Here is a 17,010-nt window from a genome sequence, read left to right as displayed (position 1 = left end):
TTGAAATTTGAAAGAGTTCAAACATTAAATATGTTTTTTTACAGTAACTATAATATGATATATAATTGGTTATTTCCTCTTGTCATTTTCTCAATTTGGATGATAAACAGCCAGCTGTCAGGGGGGAATTATCTATCCGCCATGTGGCATATGCCAACCGGTCGAAAGATATTGTCAACTGGTATGGCTATTACATCCTAGGCTGCAGAATCTATACAGAACAACGGTAGTTTACAAAAATTCCTTCCATCGGGATGAAGGTCTGAAGAAAGACTACAATGGTCTGTAACAGAAGCAAGGTAAACAGTTTCATCAATAAGCTACCAACTGCTTTAAAGCTATACAGCCACATTAGCTAATAAAACCAGTTAAATTTGCGCATAAAGCAAAGGAAACATACTCCATTAAATGGATCATTTGCACATTACTTGATGGGAATGTAGCGATTGGTCCATGTCTGGCCCAGTAGTTCTTGAGATCAAGTGGTACTGACAGATCCTGGCCTTCAGCTGCCAGTCGGCTAGTAATTTTGTAAAGAAGCTACCACTCATCTTTCGGCCCCCCACAGGGCATGGCGCTTGTTGGCATCTGTGGCAGCGGGTATGATGACATGGTGGTTGTGCAACAAGATGATTGCCAGCCACCGTTTCCCATTTGTAACATTGATGGGGACTTCCCGTGCATGAGCAAACGGCACAGGCATTGTTGATTCATCAAAATTGATCAGGTTCAACCCTGCATCCGATTCTCCCACTCAGACTTACCTTCTTTCCTTCAGAAGCAACTTTCTTATTCAAATCCTCACCCACTTTCTCACCTTCTTGGTGAAACAGATGCCTTTGACATAACTGCTTTGTTCTCTTGCGTCGTTTTGTCTGATGTGGCTTACCTGTTTCAGAAGAAATGACTGATAAGGGGAAGGCATCCGTTATGTGCACATCCCCTGAATTAAGGGATTCTATTACATCACTTGGATGGTATGGGGTGTGCATACGCTTTCCTCCGCGTTGAACTCCACCACCCACGGGATAGTAACAGAAGTTTCACAATATTGTAATGCGGCTAAGGCATTGTCACGGGCTATCAGGGCATCATCACGCTCAGCAAGGGCTTTATCTCGCTCCTCAAGTGCCTGATCCGAGCAACTAAGGCTTCCTCTTTTCAGATAGTGCCAAATTCCGCTCCCGGATAGCAGCATCCTCTCTGCCAGAATGGCCATGATCTCTTATTCATGATCAAGGCATACTTGGTGGCTCTTCAATTGATGATGGGGCGTCAATTCCACTGCACATGTCATTTATATTTACTCAGTTGGACCATTGAGTAGCAGACAAAAACAAAGATGAATTAACAAGCATCAATAAAAATTGTTCTTACTGCCTGTGTATGTGCCCCTTTGTAATAATCCGGCTTATATCTCCCACTTTCATGTTGCCCACCATCATCCATCTTACGTCCACACACTAGGGAAGTTGATAATTTATCTAAGCTGCTCCTCAAAGTTCAAAGTTCAGAATATTGTAATTCCACCTGTTTTGCAGAAAAGAAAATGTCTTCTTTTTCAGAAAAAGAAACCAAAAGCGAATTTCAACAAAAGGAGCAAGCTATTAAGTAAAGGACTTAGAAACATTGTGAAAAGTAAAAATATGTGCCAACAGAACTGCAATAATATGGCTTTAGCAAGAAGACAAGGACCTAATAAAAGATCTCAAAACAACCACATTAAAAGAGACAAAAACATATAGAAAAGATTTAAAAAAAAAAAAAAAAGTAGATTTCTAGCCATAAATAACACCATGATTCAATGTATTGTATCAAAAAATGAAGTGCAGGTGACTGTGAGGAGAAGAATTCTAGACTAAAAACAAAGAAGAAAACAAAACAAAACAAATTTCATTTCCTCCAATTTGTAACATCAACAAAAAGAGTGATAAAGATTAAAGAGATGGAAATGACTGTACAAATCCATGACAAATGGAGAAAAGTGAGGTATATCACACCCAGTAGCCTGTATTTTGCTACATAATTGACAAATGTAAAGAGGCCCTTATGAGCAGGCCTATTAATGGCATTGCCAGGAATCCCACAGGAAATTACATAGGCAGTGTGACTCAAAAATGTTCCAACATTAAACAGAAAATCTTACCAAATGCCAAGAAGAAATAAGGTCAAAAGCTACAAAAGACACTACATTTAATCAACAAACACCAAACGGTCACATTAACAATGGGAAAGAGGTAATTCTGAAATATTTGCAACAAATGCACCACAATTCAACAATACCTGGTTCCCCTAGCTTATACAGATTGCAAAAATCCGAACTATCCACTTTAGTTGCATAAAGAACTTCTGAAAGTTTGAATCTTTGGCACCATAAACGTTCAGAAAAAAAAAAAAAAAAAAAAACCACCAAACAAATCACGCATTATATCAAATGAACTTACATACCTGCTTTATTTCCATAAATCCAGACCTGAACTTGGCCTTACTGGTTACCCAAACATTATTGAAAGGGAAAAGCTAGTGATTCTTAAAATTATTAAATAATCACAAAAGCTCCAAGCTTTCAACGATCCAAGCTTTCAACGAAACAGAAGATGGTTGAAAACTTCAACCATTTGAACTTTTGTTGACAAAGCATTTTAATCTATACACAGAAATGCCTCGCGCGTCTGGACCACCTTAGATCAAAATTTCCTTCATTAGATGTTTAAAGCTTACTACGCTAATACAAGTTAATCATAAATTAACAAAAAAAAAAAAAAAAAAAACCACACTTTCCAGATCACTACTTACATTAGCATATAGAACCTCAGATTAACACTCAATTAATGCACTCTCAAACACGAAATGAAGACATAAAAACTAGATTTTTAAGCTAACCCAAGTGAAAACAAAGGTAGAAATTGCAATATAAGTTAAAATTAGAGTGGAGGTAACTAGGGTTTTGAAGGTATGAGGTTATAAATCGAAGAAAGAAGGAAACTTACTGGCAGATCTATTACAGACAGGAAGCTGCTTGTCTGAAACTATTTTAGTTGGAAATGAGAGAGACGAGGTGATGTGTAATGAGATGAAATGAGATTGGTAAATGATATTGAGATTATTCTCCCATCTAAACGCAGCGTTTCGAAACCACATCGTTTTTGTCTTTTTTTCACTGCCGGTAGATGGTTGTTGATGAGCTTATTATTTATTAATTTTATTTTAATAGGTTTCCTATTTCTCACTGTAACACGACGCATGTTAATACGTTAAAGTGTATCGGTGCTTTCTTTGACCGAAGATGGGTTTATATTAGTAAAAATCGACTCATATTAGTAGTGTCCAAACGAGTGGTTTTTTGGCTGATTTTAAAGTCCAAAATCACTTTGGAGACTATTTTTGGACTCCCCACAATCTCTTCTATAAAACTCATAACTTTACTTATCGACCTCACTTATTATTTTCGACTACCTCTAACAGTCACTATTGGTGTTAGTTTAAAGTGAAAATCTAGAATAAATGCAATCAGATATCAACTTGAGATTTCGCTGAATCTCTGGATATAAAAAGACCAGTTTTGGATTGTTTGGTGTTATGGGTGGGTTATGCGGCTTTGTTGGTGGTTAATAAAGAAAAATAAGAGTGTTATGCTTGGGAAAATAGGGCTGATATGGCGCCTAGTTAAGTGCAAAAGGCTAGACCTCGGAAAGAGTTTACTGGCATTCTGGCGCAGCCGCATCGTGTGATCATGGTAACACCCACAGCTTGCTCCCGTCAGAATAATGGGTGCACGTCAGGCCAGCCAGGAATTGTGATGATCCCGCATGTCCAATCCCTGCAGCAAATCACGTGAATTACTCTAAAAGAGGGATTTGCACGGATCATCCCACCAACTTACAAATTCAGTGATCATTACCTCAAGGCATCCCACTATAAAATGAGAGCTCCTCTCTCATTAAGGGGATTCGCATATTTTACTCTTGACAAAACTCTCTCTCTCTCTAGAATAGACAGTCTTTGATATCTTGTATCATCAGTGTAAAGTTAGCCGTCTAAAACGACCTGACCCTTATCATTAATAAAAACATCAGTGGACTTAGGATTTGCTTCCTTAGCATCTGAACCACTTTAAAACTCCTTTCTCACTGCAATTAGTGTCATTTTCCTTTCCATTCACGTGTGTCTTTTAGGCCAACTTAACATTTCACACGTGTATTTCGTTGGTGTCAAAATCACGCATCAACAAAGAGTAATATTGTCTTTACTCAACACACCCCCAAGCCAAGGAAAATTACATGAGCCTACCTGAGGTTTTCTAAAAAGACAATCACCTACCAAATGTGATTCAACACACCCCAAAGAAAGCAAAGGCGCCACATCCATTGCTTGAAGCCAAAAATAAAACTCCACGCCTGGTATCACTTTCAAGTCACGTCTTTTCATCACAAGCTCTCTTAGATTCACTTCAAACCATTTAAACTAACCAACTTCCACAAGCTTTCTTTTCATGTATTTCTTCTTTCCTCAGAGACGAATCCAGCTTTAGACTCTTGCGACTCCTTGAGCCTAGTTTTGAACTGGGTTTGTGTCAAAATGAAGTTTTGGCTTGTTGGGTTGTTAAGAGCGGCGTGGGTTGCTGGGACATTGCCTATCATCATTGCTTCTATACCAAGTTCCCGCCTCCGTTCGTTTCATGAAGCTTTGATGGGGTTTGCTAAGAGAGGGAAGATCATGCATTCATCTTCTAATGTGAGTGATCAATTGTTTTTTATTCTAAAGTTTTCTTTTTTTCTTTTTGTCTTGGTGAGCATCTGTTTATTTGCTTGTTAAGAAAATAAAAGCAAATAACATTGCTTTATTGGATTCAACTGAATTAGTTTCTTTTGGTGAATGGCTGGAATTGAAAATTTTAAATGGCAATTAGCTAGCAAGAAGCTAAATGCTTTTAGAATTAAAGTAAACTCCTGTAAATGTGTTTGCAAAAAGACAAAACTTTGCCTACAGAGGAGGAATTCAGTAACAATTTAGAGTTTTAGGGAACTCTTTCATGGGAGTTCAATTCCGGATTTTAAAATGCTGATATATGCAATGAGATAATTCATAAATATAATTATGTTGAGCTAAATAAGTGTGACAATGTTTGCTTTGATTCTCTAGCAGTGCCGTAATACAATATTACTTGTTTGGGGTTGCCATTGAGAAATTGACTGGTTAATGTGTGCAGATAGAGGTTGGAGTACTTTGTTTGAATTAATAGAACCCTTAGCATGCCATATGTTATAGTATAATTCCCATTTGATACCATTAGATTTCACTAATTTACTTATTCCTGGTTTTTAGAAATTCACAGTTCCTCAGAGATTCTTCTGCCATTTCTATGTGGTGGCTGTGGTTTGGACAACCCTCTTGCTTTGTACAACATGGTTATATGCTTATAAAATGGCACCATTGGCTTCTGAGCCATCTCTTTACTCTACTTTTGCAAGCCACTTCACGGGAGGTTCACATATCTTGTAATTTCACAAGTCTCGTTTAATGCCAATAAAGCATAGGTATGGGATTTGGCGGTCAGTCCTCCTTCTCTTGCTGATGGAAATTCAAGTCTTGAGACGCCTTATAGAGACGGTGTATGTGTTTAAGTATAGCCCTTCAGCTCGGATGCACATTTTTGGCTATCTAACTGGCATGTTGTGAGTAGTTCTTACCCTGATATTTTTGCTATGCTATCATCCGTTTCATTATTTACTTTGTAAACTCTAATATTGCTTGAAAATATTTGAATAGAATATGCCTGGTTATAACATTTATGTTTTGATTATTTTTCTGAGCTTAGTTTCTACACAGCAGCTCCATTGTCGCTCTGCTGCAATTTGGCACCAGAGTTGTTTAGATTTGTAGCAGATCTCTTGGTTGAGTTTATCGTTAGAGGAAAGAGCTATAGCCATGGCCATAGCCATAGCCATAGCCATATGCCAGCATTTGAATTTGATTTGTTGGGATCTGTGAATAATCTTCTGAAGCTTAGATGGCTTCAATGGATCGGTGCTGCTATATTTCTATGGGGTTGGACGCATCAACGTCATTGTCATGCTATTCTTGTAAGTGCCACTGTTTTCCAATGAGTTCCTTATCAGATACCCATGTCTTAATTTTGCAATTTGTGTTTTACAAATGGATCTAGTGATACATAATGTTTTATAATAAGTTTGATACCAAAAGCTTCTAATGATTTTTTATATAACTTCACAAAAATGTTAGGGGATTAGAACTATGCTTATGAGTGCTGACAGGTTTTACCGACTTGCAGAGAAGTAAACTACTAAGTAGAAGAACTAGAGCATTATAACAATTTAGAATGATATAATTTCCATGGGGTGTTTCTGTATCAAAAATTTTTCATATCTGTGATGAGGCCCATTTGAATTTTTAGCACTTATTCTATGATGTCATTGATTGACATAGTCTCCACTTTTCAGGGCTCACTGCGAGAACAAGCAGAATACAACGATGAGTATGTAATTCCTCATGGAGATTGGTTTGAAATTGTTTCATCTCCCCACTATCTGGCTGAGATTGTAAGCTCTCTCATCTCACACAAACACAGACACAGTTCTATATAATTATATGCCTAGGGCTGGCATTTTTGTTTTGTAATTTGTTGTCTGCAAATGATGAAGGTTATATATGCTGGTCTGTTGGTGGCTAGTGGAGGAACAGATCTCACCATATGGTTGCTTTTTGGCTTTGTGGTATTATTTTATCCTTTAGAACAAGAGTGTTTTTAGTGTTTTGCATTATACTATTCTGCCATTGTTTCTTAGTTGTAACTTCTATTATTCTCACAAGCACTAACTTCATGAATCGGATGGTGGGCAGGTGGCAAATCTTGTATTTGCAGCAGCTGAAACACACAGGTGGTATCACCGTAAATTTGAAAATTACCCAAGCAACCGGTATGCTATTATTCCATTTGTTTACTAGTGCTTGTTGCTCCTCTGTATTTCTCTACACCTTAATTTATGATCAACATCAGTTTGTTGAACATTTACATTGTAAATTCCTGGCTTATCTATCATACATATGCCGGTGAGTTAAATTTACCAGTGCTTGTATAGTCTGTGAATAAGCTGTCCCTTCTCTGTTTAATAAACACCTTGGATAGCTGAGATTTAATACAACTTATTTGATATATCTGAGAAATGATACAATCAAAATTTAATCTTAAGCATACTTAAGCATACAGATCTATGCCCCAAAACTTAGCTGGTTGGTTTGTCCGGTATTTCCTGTCCATACTCTTAATCATATCCATGTCCTCTTTGCTCTCCTCAAACTTAAAAACTTGATAATTCTCCTTCAACCTCTCAAGCTTCGACGTCTTAGGGATTACAACCGTGTTCCACTGCATGCCCCATTTGAGAACAATCTGGGCAACAGTCTTCTTGTATTTCTCAGCCAGACCCTGTTGACAAGAAGATTAAGATTAAAGTTATTGGCTAATAAGTGCTCTAAAGGAAAATTTTGTGTAAGGAATGAACAATAAGGTATATTTCACAAACTTTGAGAACAGGATCATCCAAACATGAACAGTGCCGAACCATTCTATGTTGGCCACAGCACCTCCGAGAGAGGAGTTTGTGCTGTAACACAGATCCCATGCTTCTGACAGAATTTTACAAGAGAATCATGTTGGAAGTATGGATGAGTTTCGATATGATTCACAGCAGGCTTCGGTTTGGCATAAGCTAAGCAATCTCTTGTTAGAAAGATGTCATAGTTGCTGCAACTAGATCTTCCATAGCAAGCCAGGTGGTTTCTAATGAGATAAGTTGTATCTATCTCCAGGACACCATCCTCATCTAAAGCACTACCAGTTCCCCTAACTGTTGCGTGTATGTATGATACAATAAACCATTCAGCAACCCATTTCACCACCAAGGTTGAATAGATTATCAATTAGTTTGGCAATTTCATAGACAGTATCAAAGCATTTGTATGCCAGATGTGCATGGCAAAGTGCACAAGGTAGAGATCTAGATAATCAAGTTGAAGCTTCTTTAGACTGTCTCTTGCAGCTAAATGTTTGTACAACTAATCAAAACATGGTCTTCAAAATAAATTTGAAACCTGGTCAATCAAGAACACTTATTTCCAGCATCACAAAATTGAACCACAAGTATGCAGAAGCTAAAAGTAGTTGCTATTTAAACATGGAAGATTTATGTTGAAGTGAAACATAGACATATGTTATTATAACAGAGAAATGTAAAAGAACCCACAAAAAGAATTTTAAAAAAATACCAGCACAGTCAAAATGGCAATAGCCAATCTTGATGGCATTGATGATGAGGTCTCTAATGTCTTTTCCTTCCATTCTCCAAACACTCAGACCAACTATAGGCATCTTGAATCCATTGTTAAGTGTTATTGCCATTGTTTTCTCTGCCGAATCGCTTGGCTTGTTAATTGTTACTTGTGAGTTCTATTTCAGAGTTTCATCTGCTGGTTCTGGGTTCTTTTAACTAGAATTGCTTTGCTTATCACTAATCGTTTGTATTGATAAAGTTGCGCCAATGCGACAGTAGCCGTTTGTGTTGAAACCATAGCCAAACACACACAATAAAAGAAAATAGAAAAGTAAATAGAACACCTGGTTTATTCTGATTAAAGAACTACGTCCAACATTCCAATAAAAGATTTTGATTAAGTTTCAGAACTTTGCAACAGTTACAATGAATAATGAAGGCAACAATTACCCTGAATGCGTCTACGTGCAAATTATGAAGCATATCCAACAGTTTGATTCTATTACTTCTTTACTCTAACATGAAATTTATATGCTTTGTTTGGTGGTATCCTAATTAAGTTATTTTTTCTAATTTGCAAACCACCAATGACCAAACAAAGGCTAATCAATTTCAAGTACTGAAATTGATTATTGATCCCTTATGAAGCAAGAACCAAACATGGCACAAATGAGTCCAATACATTTATTTCTAATGAGAATGGCAAATGTGAGTCTCATTCTCAATTCCCAGAAGGCATAAAATACATAACATAAATCATCATATACTTATTTATGCATAAGGATCCATGCCCCAAGCTTTGGTAGGATGGTTTTCTAATCATCTCCATGTCTTCTTTGGTTATCTCGAAGTCGAAAACAATGAAATTCTCCTTTAATCTCTCAACAGATGAGGTTTTCGGAATGACAATGGTGTTCATCTGGATCCCTCATCTCAGCACAATCTGTGCGACACTCTTCTTGTACTTCTCAGCCAAATCCTGTCACAGGAGACTTGATATGTTACTGGACCAGTATTACAATATTTTCCTGAAAAAAAAAAGTTGTAGGAAAATAATTAATTACTAAATGGGTTAATTATCCTAGTAATTAAAAACCGAAGTGAAAATTTTAAAGTATGAATGAACGACCTGATGCCAATGCTGCGAACTAAGCCCATTGAAACCAGCTTTTCCATATCATGCCAGGTGGTTTCTTGTGTCAATTTCAAGCACTCCATCGTCACCCAAAACACTGCCAGTAGTACCAACTCCTGCATGTATTACAGATAAAATTCATCATATAATCCTTTGGGTTAAATAACTTAATTTGGAAAAGGGAAGAGAGGATGATGACCAAGGTGCTTGGAGTTTGGAGGCCGTGGGAAAGTGAACAAGGTAGAGGTCCCAAGTAGTCAAGTTGTAGCTTCTTCAAGCTATCTTTACAGGCCTCTATAACATGTCCATGGTCTGAATTTCAAAGCTGATGAAATGGAGGAAAATGTGAGAGTCCCACACCGACTAGGCACGCTCAAGCCTATTGATTTATAAGAGGGGGTAATCCTCCCATTCAACAAGGCCTTATTGGGTGAGGAGTCAGGCCCACCTCAAATTCTATCATGCGATCAGAGCCCAGGTTCAATTGAGCTGAGTGTTTGACCAGCGAGTGAGGAGTTTGAGCTAACAACTATCTCCATTAACAGGCATGACCCAACATATAGGCTTACCGTGAGGGGGAGTATTGGAGTCCCACACCGACTAGGCACGCTCAAGCTTATTAGTTTATAAGAGGGGGTAATCCTCTCATTCAACAAGACCTTATTGGGTGAGGAGTCAGGCCCACCTCAAATTCTATCAAAAAACAAGTTTTTTATTTTTTTTATTTTGAGATTAAAATTTTTGCAATAATTAAAGTTAAACTAGCCTTGGTGGTAATGAAAAGATCCTCCCTCTTCACAAGCCTTATCCTAAATGCCTTATATATACGTCTGTTTCAGTGGAAAAGTTTTCTGTTCTGTGTATGCAGGTGCAACAGTTAGAAGAAATGGAAGAAAGTGAGAGAGATGAGGGTGGATCATACCAGCACAATCAAAATGGCGATAGCCAATGTTGATGGCATTGAGAATGAGGTGTTTAATGTCTGTTTTATCGTTGCGCCAAACACCAAGTCCCTGATTGGCACTGTCAAGTCAGCTCCCACCACACCAAAGGCGACCCAAACACTAATAGAAACGAACGATCATTCCTTTAAAAGGAATGACTTATTAGATTAAATGTGATGATCAACAATCTCATCTAAAATAAAATAGAAAAATGATATGTTTATAACTCAATCTCACAACCTTCTCTTTCAACCCTAACATGGCAGCAGATTGGCACAATCATGTCAGCTCCCACCACACCCAAGACGATCCAAACACTACTGAAAACGAACAGTCGTTCCTTCAAAAGGAATGACTTATTAGATTAGATATTATAATCAACAGTCTCATAAAAAATAAAATAGAAAAATGTTATGTTTACAACTCAATCTCAGAATCCTCTCTTACAACCCTAACGTACCAAAAGATTGACAATGTCACGTTAGCTACCACCATACTCAAGGCGACCCAGACACTACTAGAAACTAATGGTTGTCCCTTCATAAGAAACAGTCATTTCTTATAAAATGAATTATTGTTCCTTCATAAGGAACGACTATTCGTTCTGTGTGGAACGATTATTCCTTCATAAGGAATGATTGTTCTCTATGAAATAACGATTGATTTTTTAGTCTAGTTAAAATCATTTCTAACGTTATAGTGTTAACTCAACTACCACGTCGAGGTTATAAGAGAAATTTATAATGTAAAATCTTGATAAAATCGTAACAACATTTAATGCATGGTTGTGGATACTAGCCCACTCGTTATTGCCCTTGTTTATGGCCCATGTTAGGCCTCATACGCCTTCCATGGAAGCTTCGGCGTTTGATCATTGGACTCTCTTGTGTTGAACAAAACCTATTGTTTCTATAAGATGGTGCTGTCTGGGCTTTTTCTCACAACAATTGCAACCCAAAGCAGGAGCCAGGCTTGTAGCCCAAACCCGAACGGAATAGGTGGCGAATTATCTTCCACTCCTTTCCCTTCACGACAAGCATAATACTACAAAACCAGAGGGAGATCAGATCGCAACTGTCTGTTAAAATCATTACGCAACAAATTTTATTTTAATTCTTAGATTTAAACGACTTCGTTTTTAGATCCACAATCTACCATGTCTTCCTCTTTCAGCGGCGATGAAACGGCACCCTTCTTCGGCTTCCTCGGCGCTGCTGCCGCCCTCGTCTTCTCCTGTAATCAAACCCTAACCCTCTCTTACTTTAGCTGTTTATTTTGACAATTAATCGAAATTAATCTTCCCTTGTTTATTCATGTATTATCTGGAATTATATGTTGCTTAAATTCGGATTTTAGATCAGATTTTTTTTCTTAATAACTTTAGGCCATATGATCAGAAATAAGTAATGCACAGATTAAAATTATTAGGTTTCTAGTTTGATCTAAAGATCATTAAATATCTCTTGATTTTATGAATTAATATAATCCTAAGTTGTGATTTATGACTGGCCGTTAATTAAATCATATTAAACTTGATTGAATTTTTTATTGCTTGCTTGGAAAAGAATCATAGAATTAGAAAGTAATCGAAAGTTTCGAACTTGTATAGTAGCATCCTCAAAATGTGTAAAAAATGTTAGCAAGTGAAAGAACATTTTTCACTTGTTTAATTGTAGAAGTTTTCTTCCCAGCTGCAAATCAAGTGGCTTTTTGGGTATAAATTATAGCGTGTATTGGTTGTTTAGGTATGGGAGCTGCATATGGAACAGCCAAGAGTGGAGTTGGTGTGGCGTCAATGGGTGTGATGAGGCCTGAACTGGTGATGAAGTCGATTGTGCCAGTTGTTATGGCTGGTGTTTTGGGTATTTATGGGTTGATTATTGCTGTCATTATCAGTACTGGGATTAATCCTAAGGCCAAATCATATTACCTTTTTGATGGTTATGCTCATCTATCATCTGGTCTTGCTTGTGGTCTTGCTGGACTTTCTGCAGGAATGGCTATTGGAATTGTCGGTGATGCAGGTGTCAGGTATGTTTATATTCAGCGCATACATTAGTGGTTTGTTTATTTCGTCTGGTTATGATTAATGTATAAATATTCTTGTTGTGTTCCTTCTAAAAATCCATCCATTGTCTTTGGAAAGAGTAGTGCATTGTTTTAACATGGGTGGCAACTTATCAAATTGGTTTTTTGTTCCATTCCTGACAAACAAAGTTTTTACCTTGCTTCAGTAACATTGATTAGTATTTCACATTTTATCATTGATGGCTTTACTTCTCGAATTGCCGCCATGTGATACTTCATTCAATGATTTGGAACTTAATATTAAAAAAATTAGATTTAATGGTATGCACTAGTGAATAGAATAAATCAACTGTTTGGAAGTTTTTGTTCAAGAATTGGCTAGTCAATGGAATGGCATATATTGGGGGAATTAGCAACCATGAAAGCATTATGAAGCTAGGGGTTTTAGCTCTGTTTTTCTTATACGTTCTTATACGTCTAAGTTTGATTACTTCTCCGAGAATTCATTCTGGAGGATTTTAGGTATATCATGGTATTTTGTATTTTGTTTGCAGAGCTAATGCACAGCAGCCAAAACTTTTTGTTGGAATGATCCTTATCCTCATCTTCGCTGAAGCACTTGCACTTTATGGTCTTATTGTTGGCATCATCTTGTCTTCTCGAGCTGGCCAGTCCAGAGCAGACTAAGGAGGGAGTTGCACTGCCTAGTATTCTTTAATCTCTTGTTGTTTTCACTCCTGGAGAAAGATTTTTTAATTGTTCTCAGGTCAGAAATGATTCAACAGCACTTGCAGGGATCGCAAAATCTGTTGTGGAAGATACGGCACTGCCGGTCAGTTGGATACTGCTGTGTTTTTCTAGAAGTAGGATTGAGTTTGTCTGCATAATAAAGGTGGGGAAGGTTTCCTCGTTTGGTGTTTTTATTTGTCTATGTATTTTGCAGAAAGTTAAAAACACTTTAGTAAATTAGTGCATGTATTATCTTTTTATCTTTTTAACCTTTGCAGCATTCCATTTTAATGTAATCTATGTTGAGTTCAACCTTCTATTGATAGCTACAACTCTATTCCTTGATTTATATTTCAAAGCCAACGAATTGTTTTACTGATTGATTAGAACTATGTAAAACATAATTCATAGTTTCAAAATCTTCCATTTATATATTGGAAATTAATCTTATTATTGTTACATAACCATTGGCCGTGTGGCTAGACGGCAAGACTTTAGTCATCTAGGTGGGTTATCCAGATGTTTTGTATTCGAGTCCCACAAAGTGGTTACCTATTATATCAGGCTTGTACGGTGTTCAATGAACCTTGGGGTTTACACATTAGGCTTGTACGGTGTTTAATGGACTATGGGGTTTACGCGTTGAGCTTGTAAAATATTCAGTGGATTTTGAAGATTAATTTAGATGCGCACAAGTCGGCTCGAGTAACCTTGTTATCAAAAGAAAACAAAAAAAAGTTTTGTTAAATGTTTAATTTTCTTGGGCGGTTAGTTAATCCCAAAATTGAACAGAAACATTGTATATATATTCATATATTATAGAAATTTTCGTATTCACTTCTTAAGTTTGAGTTTGACACTAGAATTTTGCATTTTTTGGGAAACGAATATGAACGGCTTCGGCTTAGGTTTTGTCGGTGTAAATTTGAGTTGAAAATTGGAACTTATGATGTTTGATAAACAAGTAACAATGACCTTTAATTATGTAAGTTTCTATTGGGGCTTTATTCCCGTGGTAGAATTTTATTATAATGTTAATTTTCTGGAGTTCACTGTATCATGGCCTACAAAATGCACCACCATAAGATAAGAATTATAAATTATGACCTTATCACATCATAATATAGTTTAAGTGTTAATGTTATAGATTAAATTATGGTAAAAGTAATCAAATTCTATTGATTTATACACAGCCGAAAGATCATAAATTTCCATTATTTTAATGAAATCACATTGCTACCACACACCTTCTCCAGGATCTCCTTCAATCAACATCATCATCTTAGATGCTTTTGCATTAATTTAGCAAAAGAAATAGATAAAGTGATATGATATTACACCCAGATAAACAAAACATTAGAGATAAGGTTAAATTAATGAATTGAAACATAATCCAAATTTATAATGCTTCACTTCGTCATGTATAGTGGAATCTGTGGAAACCCACAAAACCCCAGTTCTTTTTACTATAGTGTTGCTAAGTAGGTCTTGATCCATGACATTATCAAATTAATATTATTTATGGGTTTAGTTTAATCTCATTTTTTCTCCACATGATTTTATTTTAATGCCCCCGAATTTTTCAATACATTATCATCGTTTTATAGTACTAGGATGTGCATGATTGAGGAAGGATTAAATCTTGTATTAGTACATTCCACTATGATGTTAACCACCATTGGGTGGCCTAGCGGTCAACTATGACTCTTGAGTGTATTACTCAAAAGGTCTTGAGTTCGATCCACTTTAGTTGTTAATAGGTGTGGTTACTGAGAAGATTTACCCTGTTGTCACTTTCAAGACCTCGAATGATTAGTTCAGGTGTGTCCAAGCTAACTCGGACACCCTCGGTCACTTAAAAAAAGAAAATTGCGAAGTGGGCTAGTTGAGAAACCCACAAAGCCAATCTTAAGAATGGCCAACAAGAGGGGTTTCTGGTATTGTTTGTCATCGTGCATTAAGAATGAGAATGAGATAAACCCATTTCAAAAGTGTTTCTAAAAAACACTTTATGAATGGCTGTTTGCGTGACTAACCCAATCTTAAGATTTTTTTTTTTTTTAATTATTATTATTATTATTATTATTATTATATATGTGGAAACCAAGCGATTCCATGATTAACCACACATTGGCTTCAAAGTGACCAAAATTTTTAGGTCTTTTGCAGAAGCTAATTTGGCTTATTACTAGGTTATATTATAACAAGTTGTTTAATTAGTTTAATTAATCACTTTTTGTGTGGTCCAAAGGGCTAAGAATTACCATTCAATCACCTAAAAGGGGACCAGTATGCCAATAGGAGATGATTCTTTTAGAGTAAACGACTTTTTCCCACCCAAGGTCTGCCTTAATGACAATTTCTCGTCCAAAAAATTTTAAAATGCCACTTTCCCGCTTAAAGTTTATATTCTATTAATATCCAAAATACACTTCACTTTCTCACTCGGTGTTTCGCGATTTACCATAAGCTAGAGTAAAAGAGGTTTTGTAGAGTGAAGGTCAGTGGATTGAATGGTGAGTTCCCATGAGTTAGGGTAAGAGGAGCTTTGTAGAGTGAAAGACAGTGGATCAAATGGTGGCGATTGACTGAATATTCGCCGTCGGAAACTAGCTAAGAAAAGGAAACCCTAACTTTACGGTGATCGGCAATCGACGAGAAATCAGGTATCAGATTAAGAGGGTTTTGTAGAGAGGAGACCGAAAGTTCAAATAGTAGTTACGGAGAGAATTTTTACCATCAAAATTGGTAATAATCGGCTTTGGGTAATAATAGAGTATAAACTTTGGGTGGGAAAGTGTCATTAAGGCAAACCTTGAATAGGAAAAAGTCGTTTACTCATTCTTTTATAGATCAAACCAAAAACTTGCTCATTACTCCAAGAATATTAAATAAATAAATTGATAACCTTTGGATAGCTAAAATAGTCAGGAATATTCAGATTCAATGTCTGGAAAAATTAAAGAGCAAAGATAAGATTAAATTATGATATTCAGAGAAATGTCACATGCTCAATTATTTTCTTTGGATTCTCCTGTTTTCAAACGACACTTGAATTATTAATTAAAATTAATTATATGTACTACCTTTTTAATTAAGCAGTACAAACACGTAGAGTGGCTGTGGTAACTGGTAACCATGACGCCACCTGTCATGATACGTGTCAAAGTACATAGGCTTCGTTTGATTGCCAATTGGGAATACTACTTTTAGTATTCCCAAAAAAGTTAAACAGTAAAATATTCAAAAACTCTAGTTTTTGGGCATACTACTCTCAGTATTATTCAATTTTTTTTTTAAACCCTCTAAATTTGTTAATTTAATTAAATATCCTTAAATATTTTTTAAAAAATTACAAAAACACCCCAATAATCCACATTTACCATATTCTGATCGAAAAATATTAGATCGGTGCACTACCGGCCATATTCAGTCGGTAGTGCGCCATCCTACCAGATTCTGGCCACTACTGTCAGAAAATAGCTGGAATATGATAGGATGGCGCACTACAGGCTGAATCTGGCTGGTAATGCGCCGATCTAGCCTTTTCCGACCAGATTGGCCGTTGACGGCCAGATCTTTGGTCGTAATCAGTCGATAACAACGGCCAACAAATGGTCATTGACGAGCAAATACAGCCAGATCTAGTCATAGATCTGGCCTTTTTCGACCAGATCCACCGTGGATCTGGCCGGAAAAGGACATATCAGCGTAAGACCAGCAAGATCCAACCGGTCATACACCGATGTGGCGACTCCGACTACCCTCCGACGGTGGTAGCCGACTGTCCGTATTTAAGGATAGATTGGAGGTGTTTTTGTTAACTTTTAATATTTTATTATAGGGGTGTTTTATAAATAAACAATTATAAGGGTATTTTATA

The 17,010-nt window shown here is 36.7% G+C and overlaps 2 protein-coding genes and 2 pseudogenes across 2 annotated transcripts; 2 read left to right on the top strand and 2 right to left on the bottom strand.

Annotated features, from left to right (window-relative positions):
* Positions 1–424: 424 nt before the first annotated feature.
* On the bottom strand, positions 425–2,977 carry LOC116143805 (annotated as a pseudogene).
* A 1,399-nt stretch (positions 2,978–4,376) lies between these two features.
* Positions 4,377–10,376, top strand: LOC116143770 (polyprenol reductase 2-like). Its single transcript, XM_031429221.1, is given in 7 exon segments — positions 4,377–4,734; positions 5,326–5,675; positions 5,819–6,083; positions 6,462–6,560; positions 6,663–6,734; positions 6,862–6,938; positions 10,295–10,376. Coding segments are annotated over 7 exon segments (1,032 nt in total). The 5' UTR covers positions 4,377–4,578; the 3' UTR covers positions 10,308–10,376.
* On the bottom strand, positions 7,217–8,419 carry LOC116143771 (annotated as a pseudogene).
* A 1,022-nt stretch (positions 10,377–11,398) lies between the features above and the next one.
* Positions 11,399–13,476, top strand: LOC116143791 (V-type proton ATPase 16 kDa proteolipid subunit-like). Its single transcript, XM_031429247.1, has 3 exons — positions 11,399–11,605; positions 12,116–12,401; positions 12,953–13,476. The coding sequence occupies exons 1-3, from the start codon at positions 11,527–11,529 to the stop codon at positions 13,083–13,085; spliced, it is 498 nt and encodes a 165-aa protein (XP_031285107.1). The 5' UTR covers positions 11,399–11,526; the 3' UTR covers positions 13,086–13,476.
* Positions 13,477–17,010: the final 3,534 nt, after the last annotated feature.

Source organism: Pistacia vera, unplaced genomic scaffold, assembly GCF_008641045.1.
Source record: "Pistacia vera cultivar Batoury unplaced genomic scaffold, PisVer_v2 Contig432, whole genome shotgun sequence".
NCBI classification, from domain to species: Eukaryota; Viridiplantae; Streptophyta; class Magnoliopsida; order Sapindales; family Anacardiaceae; genus Pistacia; species Pistacia vera.
This window is presented reverse-complemented; position numbering and strand designations above follow the sequence as displayed.